At 39.6% G+C, this 16,562-nt stretch overlaps 1 protein-coding gene across 1 annotated transcript in view; it reads left to right on the top strand.

Moving 5' to 3' along the window:
* The first annotated feature begins 3,341 nt into the window (after positions 1 to 3,341).
* col13a1 (collagen, type XIII, alpha 1) overlaps positions 3,342 to 16,562 on the top strand; it is a 70,185-nt gene continuing 56,964 nt past the window's right edge. The window contains exons 1-3 of the mRNA XM_084736599.1: positions 3,342 to 3,362; positions 9,999 to 10,034; positions 12,484 to 12,510. Of these exons, the coding sequence (XP_084592725.1) occupies positions 10,014 to 10,034; positions 12,484 to 12,510 (48 nt within the window). The 5' untranslated portion in view covers positions 3,342 to 3,362; positions 9,999 to 10,013. The remainder of the gene's footprint in view (positions 3,363 to 9,998; positions 10,035 to 12,483; positions 12,511 to 16,562) is intronic.

Raw genomic sequence — 16,562 nt, 5'->3', positions numbered from 1 at the left:
AAACCTCAAAACTGAAGTGCAAGTACACTTCTATCATGTGAATGACAGCAGGGTACTACAAATAAACACCCACAAGTTAGGAAATTGTGGTTTGGGTTCATAAATCAGGAAATCCTCCAGGATTTCACAGGCTGTTGTGTCCTAAAATGCCTGATTTCTCTTCAGGTTTTCTAAAAATTTGTGACACATGCTGCATTATTTTCAGGTGTTTTTTGGAATTAAATCGGGGGAGCAACTTTTTTTTTTGTATAATTAATAGAATTTCCAGGAAGATTAAAAACACATTGTGTTCCACACCTTACCAAAAAAGCACAGAATTACAAAAAGTTCAAAGTCTTCAAAGTGTTTTCCCTGTACTCCTGATTGATATTCAGAATCAGAATCAGGGAGGAGAAATGTTTGCATCACAGTTGTATAAAAATGGAAATAGAAATAAATATGTAAAAATAAAACGTAAAAAATAAAAAAATATGTGCATTATACAAAGATATACAACAACATAACATGGTATTATGCTACACTTCTGAATGTTTATTTATTTCATTTTTTACATTGAAACAGCTGTTTATGAAGGAAAGTATGAGAGATATTGTGGAGGAAGTGTTGATTCATAAATTCATACAAGAATTATCTCTCTTAATCGTCACTTGTGACCCACTAGAAGTGTCTGTATCAGCGTAGCCTCTGCCTGAGTTTTCGTATTTTGCTGTGTTTTGGACACTTATGGACATCAGTGTGTGGGCAGGGGGTGTGAAGCTGCCAGCCAATTGCAGCACGCAGGGTGTGAAGGCTATAAAAACATAGCGACCAGGTGCCAGATTGTAATCATGGATCTAAAAGGAGCCATGGAGGCGGGGAGGAGAGCCAACTTTGAACAAACCACAACATTTAACAGCAAGAAAAATGTATGGTTGGGCACCATTCACATCTGAACCAATACCGGACCTGGGATTCAGTACAGGCACCCAACAGAGCCTTTTTTCTGTACTTTACTCAGAATTTCAACATTATGATTTATTTAGAACATTTAGTTATTTATTTAGACCACTGTGACACTACACAAAATAAACTCCATCCCTACCCTCCCAGCCTTTCCCTCCAGCCTCCAGCCTGTCAGTCTGTCACCAGGACATTTAACACTGTTGTGTGTCTCTGAAGAAGCACATGTGATCTCATTCCTGTTATGTTGTTGTTATCATCACTGCAGTGCTTCTACACTGTAATATTTCACCATAAATGAGATGTAATTCGTACAAAAATGTCTGGTACAATAACTCACACATACTGTTATTGCTGACTGAACAGTATGTTGGTAAGTGATACACACAACCAGTGACTGAGTGTTGGCTAATGCTAGAAAAAATGCTATGATAACATCAAACAAGACACTGAAAAAAAAGCCCAGTTATCTGCAACAACAACTTATCCAATGGGCTAGTAATTTTCTGGAAGATGAAATCGTCAAAGCCTCACTTAAAGTTTCGTCTTCCATGGAGGGTCCAGTTTACGCCATTAAGGGGCTGACTGCAGGTGTGCTAATGTTAGCTGTGGCTATCGAATATAGTGCATTTTGACTGACACTGAAGAGTAACCATCCCCAGCTTTGTGTTACATGTTTGCTGCATCAAGTTTTGACCACTTTTATCTAGCCGTAGCCCCAGCTCACTGTTTCCCAGATGAGCATTCAGGTACAGAATTTTGGATTAATTTAACGTACGTAGGGTATCAGTACTATGTAGTATGTAGGGTATCAGTAGTTAGGTAGTATGTAGGGTTTCAGTACTCTGTAGTATCAGTAACCTTAAAAGCAGACCTACCAAACCATAGCAAAAAGGTAGACTGGAACCCCTGTTATGACTCTTGCTAATTTCTGCCCCAGGGCCCCACAGTGGGCTAACTGGCCATCCTTATGTGTGTCTAAAACTATTTTTCATGATGGTAGGTTGAATAAGAATTAAGGAGTCTAGAGGTTGAATAGAGGTATTATTTCTTTTCAAGGGCTTAAAGAATATGATGTGAAAGCTTGTATTATATTTGTAAGGTGTTACAAGTGTTGTTTTGGGATTAGTGGGACTATTAATCTTTTAACTCAAATTTTAAACATGAATGTAAGACACTGTAATGTTAGTAATAATAGTAGTAGTAATATATGAGTAATGGTAAATTAATGCTATTTCATTATGCTTATTGGGCACATGTATGGCCACCACTGCATAAGTGAGTTGGGCCACAACAGTCAAAAAAGTCTGGACACACCCCTGCCCAAAGCTCCACTGAAAACAACTTCAATTGGGTTTGTGACAATTTTGGAGTTTTCATTTAACTTAAATAACATGTGTCACAATGCACCGTAAAGCCACAGTCAATCCATAACACAACAGCATTTAATAAACTTTTATATTCATTCATGAAAGCCGATAAGAAAGAGCTCAGATGATTATTTGACGTTCCTTCCATCCAGGATCACTAATGTGAGAGAAATGACTTCCCCACTGCTGCTGTCGGCCAGCAGTCGCCCACGCTCACTCACTCACTCACACACGCACACACACTCTCTCTCTCTGGGAAGTGCAGCACTCCCACCGGGCTCCTCATGGAGGAATATTGATGACATGCCAGCATTCACGAGCAGGCGGTTATCATTCTCCTTGGTGGAGCGTCAATTCCTCAGCAGCTTTTTGGAAAATGTCAAGAGTTCCTGTTTTGACTTCCAACCAATTAGCATTCCGTCCTGCTACATAATAGCTGCTCACACAAGAAGCACTGATGTGTGTTCCGCTCGCTCAATGAAAACAAAACACACTTGACTTTAATTCATTGAGTCCCTTCTTGTTCTCAGAACCTGGACATAAGTGAAAGCCATTGTATTCCAGCTCCTGTGTTTTGTTTTTGATGGAAGCCACCACGCTGACATGTTGTCATATCCACATTAGCAAGTATTCAAGTAGGGTTGGGTCAGTCAGGAGTCTTTATGAGGGTTAGTTGCACAGAAACGTAGACTTCCAGCATGCATTCTCACAAAACCAATCTTTGCATGAGTGTTTGTGATGAGATGAAGAAACAGTTTGTTCTTTTGTGTTCAGAAACATCCTGTGTTGTGTTGAAATATGATTGACTGAATGCCTTTTGGGCATGTTACTGCATCAGCAGGGTTCTTTCTGTGTTGAGTCACTGAGCTGAAAAGGCCAAAATAAAACCTATTCATACAAGACAAAAACACCTGAAATTCATTTTATTCTGGCCTGGTTCAGTGCATGTATCTTTCATTATGTGGACTTTATCTGTGAAATGTTCTCTTTCCTTTTTGTACCAATTTTCTCTCACCCCTTTTTCAGGGTCCTCCTGGACGAGCAGGCTTTCCGGTAACTGTCTTTTTAACTTGTGTCTTTGTGTGTCTCTATATATTGCATGTGTATAGTGATCACTGCAGTATTGATCTCTCCATGAGCTCTACCAAGCTGTTATCTTCATTTTGATTTTCTAATGAGTTTTGATTATCATAACTATAGTAAAAATGAATACATCCAGCTATGGTTATCAGATGACAGCCAAAGCTATCTACATCTACATCTTACTGTTTTGGAGAAAACATACTTGCACACAGTACATACAAGTAGCTTAGGGAAGCTAATTTTATCTACTATGCTACTTTATCAGGAATTATCTAGTAACCTGCAAATTAGTTGCTACTCACACATCAATACATTTACAAGAACTCGGATTGTTACTAAATTAAATACAGGGGTTTTGGTGCTACCGGCCCACTCAACAAGTAGCTTATGGTGGCTAATATTAGCCTAAATTGCTGTTTCCTGCTTGTGGTTCCATTCAACTCACTTATTACCCAAATTCCATTTTTTAAAACTCAAATCTTTCAAAATAAAGGAAGAAGTGTTCTTCCCCTTAAAATGAAACTCTGGCACTTTTCATGTGGATGTCCAGTCAGTGTTTATGGTAAATGTGGTCATTTGAAGCAATAAATTCCTCAGTATATTATACTAACCAAGAAAGTGCCTACATGTACCAGGATGCATTGTGCATGAGCTTCTGACGCCCATGCCCACATTGCTATGTATCACCACCCTAACAAAAATACTCATCTTGTAGAAACCCAAGCTTAAATAATCTAATCGAAGCAAGATATGTTCCCTACAAAATACACTTGCTAATGCAAACATTCAAACGGAAGCCAAACCATCCGGATACATTCAACATGGCAGACGTCAGTACAGCAGTGTAACTGAGTGCTTATAGCTTTAAAACTTTAACATCATCTCTTCGTAACACCATGAGCTGTCAGCTGGATCGTGCCATGGCCTCTTGGTTGTTTTCATTTAAATTCTTCCTGTATTTCTGCTACACCTTGAATGTAATGCTTCAATAATCTCTCTGAACAAACCTGAGTCTGTGCTGTCATCTCTCCACCACTCTTCTCTTCAGTCTAACTCCTCCTCAGCATTCTCAACATGTCAAACCCACATGGTTCCTATCATGACAACAGGTGGCCATCCAGTATCTGACCTTTGTCCTGGGTTGCCAGTTGCAACCAGCAAACCCCCCATTTTGTCCTGACAAGCTCACTTGTGAAACAGGTCCATAAAAGAGTCAAGCAGAGACCGGCCCCACATTTTCTTTCTTTGCCGGGGTTTTGCTGACATTTGGTGTCAAAAGCGAGGATGAGATTCCTTCCACAATTTGTGATTGATTACACACGTCAAGCAGCGGGAAATGAAATCAGCAGCGGCCTTTGACTGAAGGAGGGTGGGAGGATGTGGTTTTTGGAGAGAGGACCTGTTAGAAGTGAAAATCAGGGAGCAGAGTTTTCCAGAGAATGTGGTTATTCCAGAATGTGACATTATAGCTCTTTATAACCAAAGGGGGTAAGACCTGACTGTTATGATGGATGGATCATAAATGTATTGTTCCTTCTCACCTCTTACACACACACACACACACACACACACACACACACACACACACACACACACACACACACACACACACACACACCTCTCATATTTCTCCACATGCAGGTTGGCAAAACTTACAGCGTGCAGTATTCCTATAATTCCTACTAACTGCTACTACTGACTTGCAATTGAAGAATAATTAATTCACTCATTAATAAAGCTAACAGATATCTGCACCACTATATCACAACAAATATGGTGTATATTTGAGACAGACTGGAGCAGCACTCCATCATTAGAATGTCACAATTATAGAATCTGTGATTAATGTCAAAATAGAACAGTTTTTTGTCTTCAAGATAGATTCCAGCAATGCAATATTTTTTTCCACATAATGTGTACTGTCTAAAGCAGTGGTTTCCAACCTTTTTACCTTGGAGCCCTCCCTAGTTGTATCAATGAAGAGCTGAAAGCCCACATATACAAGCACTTACATGAAGAATAAGTGATTAATTCCAATTGTAATTGTTTACATTTTAAGAGCCTTTACCTTTGGTGAATATTTCTTTTCTAGTATAAGCTTAACACGTTTTCTTTTTACAACCCAACAGAGCAGGGTTATATACACACATAATGATTCATTATCAAATGGGTGTGACCTACTAAGTAGCCTATTTTTGACTGAGGACAAAAAATGTGTTTTTGAATCTTTTTGTACACACACTTTTGTACAAATATTGATTTTAGTTAACACGTTCGAATCTAATTTTGACATCCTCAGAGGAGCCTAAGGAGCCTCTTAGGGAGCCCTTGTCATTTTTGGCACCCCCCTAAGGGGGGCCTGGACTCCAGGCTGGGAACTAATGGTATAGAGCATTTATGTTACACAAAATTTTGATTTTACTTGAAGGTCGCCTCTTGTACTTTTAAGATTGGTAGAAGCAACTTTAATGCACAGTTCTGATGTGGATAAGCACTTTTGTAGTGATATTATTAAAAAACCTAAAAAGCAAAGGTTCGATTCCAATCATACTATTTTTTTAAATCACCAGACCCATAGGTCCTCACTTGGTCAGTGTAGCAGGATAGTCCACTGTTGGTAATATAGGAATGTATTTGTGTGCATGTGTTTGGCCTGAGACGAGCTGAGGATCATTAAGGTTGTAAATATGCCTCAGACACCTTGACATTGCACTGCTAAGGACTTGCATAAATCCTTCTGCCTGCAGTGTATTTGTCAGCTCAAGGCCCAGTGTGTGTGTGGGTGTGTGTTTTGTGAGACACAAGTGAATGGGAGACTACTGAGGCCCTAATAAATCTGAAAACCACATGAGAGAGTGACGGGCGCTACAAGGGAAAGATGGACACTAATGTGTGTGTCTGTGTGTGTGTACTTGTACAGCTATCTGTGTGAGAATCAAATTAAGTTTTAGACCTTTGGAGGAGAATACTTTTGAAAAGTGGGGACATTTTGGCTGGTCTTCACTTTTAGATAGACTCTTTAAGAGCTGTTTGAGGGTTCAAACTTGGTTTTAAAGGTCCAGTTTGTCAGATTTAAGCAGATCTATTGGTAGAATGCAACAGAAATTAGGTGTAATATTCATAAGAATGTTTTCATTTGTATATAATCACCTGAAAATAAAAATTGTGTTTTTGTCATCTTAGAATGAGCTTTTTATATCTACAGAGAGTTTGGATCCTCGGATCCATGTTGCATCATCATGTTTCTACAGTAGCCCAAACCAGACAAACTAAACACTGGCTGTAGATATGCCCTTTTACTTTTTCACTGTAGATTCTTCCATACACTTGGAAGGGAGAGGTGAGGTGAGGTGTGTGCAATATGCAAGTTCACCACTAAATGACATTAAATTCTACAGCAGGTTGGAATTATGTTTAGAGTTGGAGTTGAGATTAGGGTTAGAGGCTTGGGAATGCATTATGTCAGTGGATAATTCAAGAATGTGTGTGTGTGTGTGTGTGTGTGTGTGTGTGTGTGTGTGTGTGTGTGTGTGTGTGTGTGATTGTGATTGTGTGTGTGTATGTGTGTCTGTGTGTGTGTGTTTGTACAGACAAAAGAGCCAAACTAACACTAAGTTTTTAAGGAAGATAAAAAAAATAGTAAAACCATGTTTGGGCTGTCCAGCAGCAGGAATAGTGCAGCAGCGATCAGGTTTCTGTCTGTGGAATGTAGTGCAACTCATGAACTGAATGAGGTTTTATAAAACACTCAATTCGTCTCATGGCTATAAAACCTACTTTAGTGAAGGTTGTATTTTGAGGTTACAGCAAATAATCACATTAGACACTGTGTAAAGCCCCAGCTCTGGATTAAAACCTTTTCTGGTTCTCTCCAAGGCCTTGGTTTAAATCAGGACCTTGGACAGGGCTTCAAAGAGCACAGCCATAGCCTGATAGTATTTAAAGGCTTTAGAAAATATGCCACAGAGATACCAGCACATGTGATGTACCAGTACAGAAAACAGCTGAATGTATGCTCAGACTCAGTCCGCACAGATAAGATGACAGTGGTATCAGCTTGACTGAAATGTCTTCATTAAAACTGATGGTTATGTTCCCATTCATTGACCTGTCCTGTGTCCTTCCCTGTCCTAACATCTGATTGGATAATGGCAGTCAGTGATGTTTGTTTTAAACGTAACTGTTCTGGAAGTATTATGAAATTCTTCTGCAACTATTTGAAAATAAGTTTGTGAAAAATCGACTATGCATTTTCAATATTATGCAGTGATGCCCCTGTGGCACAGTCAGAACAGATTTGGATGTGGAGCAGTCTCTTCCTGCACAGATAAAAACAGCTGGACCTGCAATGGAAACGCAGACGTTACTCCTGGGTTAGTTTCTTAGAGCCATGTATCTAGCAGCCATTTGCGCTGGCTTCAACACTGAGTGATGGGGTTTCCATTACGTCTGAACAGAGACAGACAGTAGTCAATAAGAGATTAGCCTCACAGAGTCAAACATGCCATGGTTTTGTGCTTTAGTAGTGCACCCGAAAGACATGTGGGGAGTCCCAGATATTTAACCTCCCACAGATGTCATTTAGAACTGAAGAGACCCCTTGGATGAAAAGCTGACTTTTTCAAGAATCTACTGCCAAGTCACTTACCCTTGATTCAACCTTTCTTGTACATTTATGGAGACCATCATTCCCACATAATTCACAGAAAATAATGCCTGAGCATACAGGACATGATGCCAGTGACAGCCTCTAGGGTTGCAAAGCATTGTTGAAATCATGTTAAAAAACACTACATGCAAGTCAAATTGGGCTTAGATGACTTTTCGATCTCTGCTGCATATGAAACCATACTTGCTAACCTTGAGACCATGAAAAAAGGGAGGATTTCGAAACCAAAACAACAGATCTGAGAGACCTTCCCCTGAAAAATTAGTTTCATAGACTTTGTTTGTTGCATTTTGGCGACTTTGAAAGAAACAACAAACTTTGCAAATAGATGCCTGAAGATGACTTCTAACTGCCAATTATTAGCTAGAAAACACAATTTCTAATTTGATCTTTGATCACAATAACACAGAAAATGAATCGTTTACAAATGGTTTTGTCAGGTGGTATTAAATTGGCTGTTCTCAGAAACATTGTGCACCTTTCCTTTAAAACTTAACTTAAAACTAGTATAAAATTTGTCATCAACTGGGAGAACTATGGGAGAATTGTGACCCCTGGGAAGAAACGGGGAGAATTAATGAAAAATTCCTGTCTCCCAGGAAAATCGGGAGGGTTGGCAAGTATGAATGAAACCCTCTATATTTAAACCCTTAATTCGGATAAGGAAGATCTTACACTTTATAGGGCAATAAAATTGAGAAACCTCTGGAAAAGCAAAAGAAACCCCAAGAACAACAGAGGAGGCAGGAGGGATCCTGTGTCAGTTGGAGCAGAAATGTGGAATCTGTACAACCAGAGGTGTCACTATACTAAGGTGAACAAAGCCTTCCTGAAAACACTAGTCTGTATACAAGGTATTCAGACTTCTCATATCTTTATGCAGTGGCAGAAGGGACCCTTAGTAATATTGTTGCAGTCAACACTATTAGAGGTATTTTGAATTTAAATACAGTGCCATCCATCAGCAGGAGAACAAAGTAAGAGCATTGTTTGTACAGGAAATCAATTTGGGTGTCCCCAAATTCTCCCAAAAGTCCAAACACAGGCTGCTCAGCTGTGTCTCCACAAAGCCGTCCACACAGATGAGAGCTCTGAGGCACAGGTGAATATTATGACTTATAGAGCATGGCCCTACAACTCTCCTGATGTCCACAACCTCCTGCCGCAGTGAGTCTTCAACCAGCTGTCATCTCTGGAGCGTTGCCTGATCCTCAGACACCAGTAGAGCTGCTGAGGCCAGATGCATTAAAAGGCTTTTAGAAATAGATACCCTCATTTAATTTATTTTGCGTGGTTCTCTGATGTAGTGTGAATGGAGATGCTAGGTGGACAAGTGTTCATAAAGCTTTAGAGCAAGGCCTTAAAGTTCTTCTGTGTCACAGTTTTGTCAGAGTGTTTGTCATGACTACCAACCACTCATCTCAAATGACTCAAGGAAGAGTTGATGCTCACTTTGCAACATCATTCCAAACATCTCAAATGTGTAGGAGTCTTGGGTTGGGCATGACTGCAGTCTTTTCCTCTCACAGTATCATGGAATGCTTGTCTCTAGTCTTAACATTAGGCATGGCATGGTTAACTGACTAAGCCCTCTCAACACAAATGATTCTGTTGCTTAAATGGATACCATGGCATTGGACTTTTACAAACTCTGTATACCCAGTGTTAGCATCTCTTTCTCAGTAGTGGCACCCACTGATCAATTCAAGTAGTGCAAACAAACTAGTGTTAGTGATGTGGAGCAACTTCTTATAATGTAATGGTGGATTATGATTCAAAATAAATTATGTTTAATTAGATGAGATTATATCCATGTCTTGAAGATGACATGAGCCTACAAGTCTACATGCTAAGGTATCCCTTTAAGAGTTCACTTCAGTCTTCAGTCTAACCTTCTCATTGACCCCTGTCCCTTTTGAATTTGCATTGGTCAATAGGGGGACAAAGGAAGTATGGGAATTCCTGGGAGAATGGTGAGTGACTTGGGTTTGTGCATCTAGCCCACTATAGCAGTGGTCAAATTCATTAAGACATGGCAAATGACAAAAGCAACATATCAGCATAACTTAGTGTTCATGACCGGGATTTATTTGATCTTTAAGACCCTGCCCCACCAGTGATTTCACTTATTTTGGCTGATTATAGGTCAGCTCTGAGTGGGTTTGTGTAGACTGTTTAATATTTCCCTCTCCATTTAAGGTGGAACAAATTCCACCTTTATCATTCTAAGTAGTTGGAGGAATCCTGTCACCTAATGCATAACCTGACATAGTTTCGCCCACCTTCAACCCAAGCAGAAGTTTAAATCAACCAAAATAACTGAAACCAACTGCAGGTGTGTTTGACTGAATGTATCATTGGTTATTCAACATGTTTTCACTCCCAGTTCATCAAATATAGCAGCTTGGTCAGTGGCAATACACTTCAAACTATAACACTGTTGGTACCCCTCTAACATCATTTTTGAGACACCCTTCTAGTGTTATGTTCTGATGTGCCATCAAAATCAGGTGTGCCATCGAACATGTTGCATTTCATTATGTTGCATTGCATTATGACTTTGACCCAGGAGGCTGGAGCTTATATCCTGTGTGAAACCAAGAGTCAACACTGACTTCTTTTTAAGACGGGACCCAACATATGTATTATTGCTAACCTGATGCAGATGCACGTCAGTTTACACCACATGTAAAACTCATAGTCATAGTTTGGTAGGGCCACTGATCAAACTGCCTTATTTGACAAGTTGATAGTGAGAATGTGTTACCATTTATTACACCACAATATCAGGCAATACCCAATGAACATTTCATAAAATCAATTACCAGCTCCTGAATTAGTAATCCTACAAACTGACTAAAAATATGTTTTTACCTGTAACTGTTATCCTGTTTCAACATACATTCCCTCATTTTGCTACAGCAACCAACAATGACCGGAATCCCCACGTTGCCTCTTAGCTTACTGTTGAACTTTTGAAGCTCTACTGTGGACAGTTTCATATTAACTGAGCAAAAATATCAGTGGTAGAAAACTTTTGGAATAGCTGAACTCCACTGGGTGTTGTAACAAAATGACCTACCACACATGTTTAAAGACTTGAACAGTGGAGAACAGTGACAGAGTCGAATGATGAGATGTAGGACAACAATGTAAAGTACATACAATTTTAGAAAATACATGATACTGGCACTGTGCCATATTTTCATATGCATGGAAACATATTCCATATTAATTCAAGACAAACAACTACATAAACCTGTAAATGTAACTTCTGCTGCTTTACAGCTGCCAGTCATATATATTATATACTTTAGGCATTAGATGTTGCTGTGAGATATTCAAGACAGCCTTGCTTGATGCCCACCCAGGCTGTAGTACATAGTATAACTACTTATTACACAATCTGTTTTACTTTGGTATTACTTCCAGTCATTACTGTGCAGTTAACGGCCTGTAATTTACAGGGTTACCACACAATTCATCTGGTCAGTTCCGAACATTTCTTTTGGACATGGCCATATTTCAAATAATCTGAGCCCTGCCACATGTGTAATATTTAACACTGGATATAGCTCACAGGCCCCTACCTAGCTAAGGAATTTTCACAGCCTGAAAAGAATCTCGAGTGCTCAATCAGACATGGGTTCGATTTTTTTCTCACTGCCAGCAGTGATTGAATAAGGTTGTTCATAGCAGATATTGAAAGGAGTCACAAAGACCTCTGAAATGTTTAGGTGGATTATATCTAATACATCAAAGGTCTAAACATCGACCTGTTTATGTCTCATTTTAAATAAAAAGCCAGTATTGATGAACTTGAACATGAAGTGGTGTTTTAAGACTTACTCAAAATTGTATAATGGTGTCTGTTTGAAAAGTCCATCTTGATGCAGCACTTACTGTATTCCATGTAGCTCTTTACCATACGGCAGTCCTTAAGGTCTCAGTATGCTTTAAGTGAAGATGGATGTACCAAATGTCTACAGACCAAAAGCAATAACATTTGGGCAGTCTCTCTTTGAAAGCATTGCACTCATTTGTACACGTGTTGAAAGTATGAATAATGAAAAAAAAACCATAAAATGGATGTGAATGTCAAATTATCTGCTTTGAAAAGTTACAAAAATTGTTGGATGACTAGTTAGACCTCTGATTCCAGCGGTGGAGAAGATGTTTCAGACAGTGTTAGGTGATTTGAAGCACACTGATTCCTTTAGCTTCCACTTAGCTCCCCCTTAACTTAAACATTCAGCAACTCCCCTTACTGTAGCTCTTTCACCACCTCCCCATCACTAGTCCTGAGGATGCTGCATGCCCCGATCCCTCTCCATGTCTCTAACACTGGTTCCTCTCTCTCTTGTGTCTCTCTCCTCTTCACACCTTTTTGCATGCGACTGTGTCTGCTGTGACTGATCCCAGGGCTTAAAAGGACAAGCAGGGGAGAAGGTAAGTTTAGGAGCATGTGCCATCAGCAGGATTACATACAGAATTTAGCAATGTAGCACCAGTCAAAGACAAACTGCAGCTTTGTCCTTTAATTTTCTGCTTTTGTTACTTTGGTCATCTATGGTCAACCCAGTCTGCTTACATCAGCACAAGCAGGATGAGTCTTAGAAAAAGCAGTGAAATATAAATAGGTTGTCATTTGAGACATTGCTAAAATGTGACTTAGTGGGTGGTGGTGTTGGTGGTTGGAAGCTCAGAGCTGTGCAGTGGACTGTGTGTACAGGTAGCATGTGATTTATATCAGGGACTGTATTTTCAAACAGCATGAGAGTCACATTCTGTGAATGGTTTCCCACCCTGGTTGGATTACCTGAACTCTTTACACCATGAAACACAATAGTAACGATTTGTCACATAAGCGTCTGAAAGTTCTAATTTAAGACTCCCCACAGAAAGTGGGGAGACATTTATAGAGGCCACCGCAGAGTACATGAGGAGATTCTCAAAGAGAACTAAGAAAAAGCAGAGTTATATATTGAGATAAATAAATGTCGTTACTGGTGCGTTGCACAACAGTTAAGTCTTAACTCTCTGTCATGTTGAAGTGACCATAAATATGAGCTGCCAGCTGGGAGAGAAAAGATTGATATTGGCCTCAGGGTGGAAATTATATGTAAAACAAATTTTACTATCGGCTCTGATATCTCCCACTTGGCTTCATGAATTGCAAAAGTGTGTCAACAGAGATGGTAAACATGCAGTACACCTGCCAATGTCAGCAGAGCAGGACCATAAAAATCAAAATGATCACTTTTATTCACATCAGTGTAATGAACTCTACCCAGAAAGAGAATGTGATGTCTGCTGCACATTGCTGAAGGTTGATTTTAAGTTCATCAATGAAAATGAACTCAGATGTGGGGGTTACATCACATTAGCTGCTTAAAACTGAGGTACCTTGTGCATGTGTTGGTTACTTTTAGCACCTTGGTGCAATGTTTTATGTTTTTTTTTTATATATATATATATATAGAAATTTTTTTTATAGAAAAAAAAGTGAACATTTAACTCAAATGACATGTCAGCTGTTTCTGCTCTGACAATCTCCTCATGGCTCCCATGACTCTGTAATACATCTTCTTTATCTGAATACATGAAACAGAAATGTCTGATTTCCACCCTGTTTTCCACATTGTTTTCATCGTTTGAAGTTTGATGGCGCTATTTTAATTAGATCAACTTGGTGCACCCTCTTCTTCTGTAATGGTAAAATGCTTCTCTGACTGCAGTTTTGGTGCTACCTACTGCTAATTTCGAAGAACCAACTCCTCATACTTACATAAAGGTAGGGGACAGTTTTATTGGTAGCATTCATTTGAAATTCTTTTGCGGTTTACTTGAAATTTGCAATACATTTGGAATAAAAGAATAAAACTTTCTTCACCACCTACCCACCAACCATATTTCTCAAATTGTTGAAGTTTCTTTTTAGCCGCTTTAATAATTATTTTTCATATTAACATTGACTAAATCAACCATGTATGTAGCTTATTGTGTAATGCTGCCATCCTTGCCAGCTCTGCAAAACTGCTTTGCCTCTTTTATTGCAAGGAGGTGGTAGAAACCAGAAAAGAGCTAAAAGGAGAACACATATTGGAATGTTGGCTAGAAAGACCTCCAGTGGGATGATAATGTTGGTCTGTCTCTGCTGGATGTGTAAAGGCTGTTTGCTAATAGGTCTCAATACAATATGTTGCAAATAAATGTGCCTGTTGGTTTTGAACACTTTTCAAAACTGACTCTCCACATTCGGTAAAGTGATCACAGCGTCCCCATCTATCAGCTGTATCAAAGCCAGAAACAGCAGATTTACAGATTTGTCCTCATCAAGTACAACATGATTTGTGATGTGTAGGGCCAAATGTGCAATAAAAGGGAAAACACTCAGCACATTCTTGACTGTCATACCACAATGACGAGTGTGGTTTGTTAGCCAGGCATCTTTAATACGACCAGTCAAAACAAAAGTAGGTTCAGCCTCGGCCCGACTCATGAGAGACCAGAAATAGTAACCTGACCACCAAGACAGTAAGCGGAGAAGCAGACAATGTACTGGCGGCTTTTTGGATTGCTCTACACATCCTCATCCAAAATAATCTATTGGCTTCCTTTTTATTTCTAGGCAAGGGACATATTGTAACAGTGTGATTGCGATTTGTCTCATGTGTGGTTAGTCAGTAGCTGCCAGGAGAGAGAAGATGAAGAAATCCAGGAATTATACGCAGCAGACTTGGCTGTAGATCATCTCTTAAAAGGAAGCATCTTCTTCCTCAGGAAAGGAAGCGTAAGGCAGGCACAAAAAGAATAAGTGAAGAGGAGCTTTTCCAGAACACTGAATTCTTCAAACAAATGGCTTCTGTGGGTTTTGTGGGAGAGTGTTTGGGGGCAAGTGACTGGCAGACTGAGCCAGGCTGAGAGAAAAAACAGAAAGACATGATGGATTGGTTTTGCAAAAACAAAAAAAGTAGCGAGAGAACCACAGCAGATGGACACTCTACTCTTTGTGGGCTTGAGAAAATGTCATTTAGAAGGAAATGAGATCTACATAGTTTTGTCTGCTCAGGATTCCACAGCAATTGACTTTCTGTGTGTGCATTTGGTCTGAGTGGGTCCTGGTTTTAGTTGTGATTCTGACTTTGCCTCGTTACCTTGACCTCTTGCGACCAAAGTAATCCAATCTCTGCAAAGTGTATCTGTAGATTCTCACTTGTCTAATCTACTAAAGCTGTAGAAAACCAAGGAAGTAACTGAAAACTGCCTCAGCTAACAGAAAATCTCTTTTTCCCTCATTACCTTTGCCTTCTGGCCTCTGAGTGATATATCTGCCATCAAACCAAGAGTGAGAAAACAAATTCTTAGCCTCCTAAAGTAGACATTTGTTCAGAAATATTTATTCACTTTTGTCTTTGATGGATGACTGGGACTATCAGATGTGTCCTTGTGATAGGGTTTCCCTTCAGGAGGAGAGAAGCTAATAAGGGAAAGTGCTGGAAACCTGAGTTGGGCCAGTCTGGCCTCAGTGGTTTGTGGGATTGTGCAGGGAGGGTCAGAGGGGCTGCACAGACTGCCGCTGTCACAGTGCAAATCAATTATTTTGCACCAAATCCACAGCCCAGAGGCACTCCACTGTTTGTACAGCACCGCTGACCTGAGTCACGCTGTCGAGTTATGAAGAACAATCCTGAAATCAGATCCAATTTGTCTGGAATGAAAGTGATAGTCAGTTTGAACACTTGAGGCCTGATCATACAAGCATTTAAAACATGGATGTAAATCACATATGGAATTATATTCCTTGCACGGGCAAAGTAAATCCACACAAATATTTTGCATTGAGTTCAACTTGGGTTGAACTTTGACACTTGAATTCATGCCATTCATCAACAGGAAATTGTCTTGAGAGTCCAAAACAGGAGGCTATTAGTTGGGTCACACCACTTTTATATATTCTTTCTCTGCTGGAGTGTAGACTGCCAGAGATGAGTCAATAGTGCATATGTTCCTTGAATAAACACCTAAAGGGTTGCTTCAGTACTGATTAGATCAGATTAGAATAGACTTTATTGTTATTAGTTTTTGACATTCAAGGGAACACAGGTGACACAGCCACACACATGTACAATCAAACTACAATTAACATACGGTATCAACCCGAGATCCATACACCCAAAACCATAAACAATACAAGAGTATTGCACGATGCCCTAAATCCAAGTACTATTCCACAAATGCCCTACACATAGTACATGTACAAATGTTTGACTTGTGGGTAGTGATCCAAACTGATGTAGCAGACATTAGTATACTTGAGTTTTGATCTCTTGTGCATGTCGTGCTCCAAAAATTCAGGATCATACATTTAATGCAATTTACAGCATCTTTTGTTGGACTCTCTGCACCTGGCAAATGCTTGCATTTCTTAAAGTTATTGACTTCATGTTTGTAAGTCAGATTGATACATTTATACAATCTAATCCCAAACTGAGATAACC

This window comes from Lutjanus erythropterus, chromosome 14 (assembly GCF_056507025.1).
Source record: "Lutjanus erythropterus isolate fLutEry1 chromosome 14, fLutEry1.hap2, whole genome shotgun sequence".
In the NCBI taxonomy this organism is placed as follows: domain Eukaryota; kingdom Metazoa; phylum Chordata; class Actinopteri; order Lutjaniformes; family Lutjanidae; genus Lutjanus; species Lutjanus erythropterus.
Note: the sequence above shows the minus strand (reverse complement) of the source record. Positions and strands in the feature narration are given on the sequence as shown.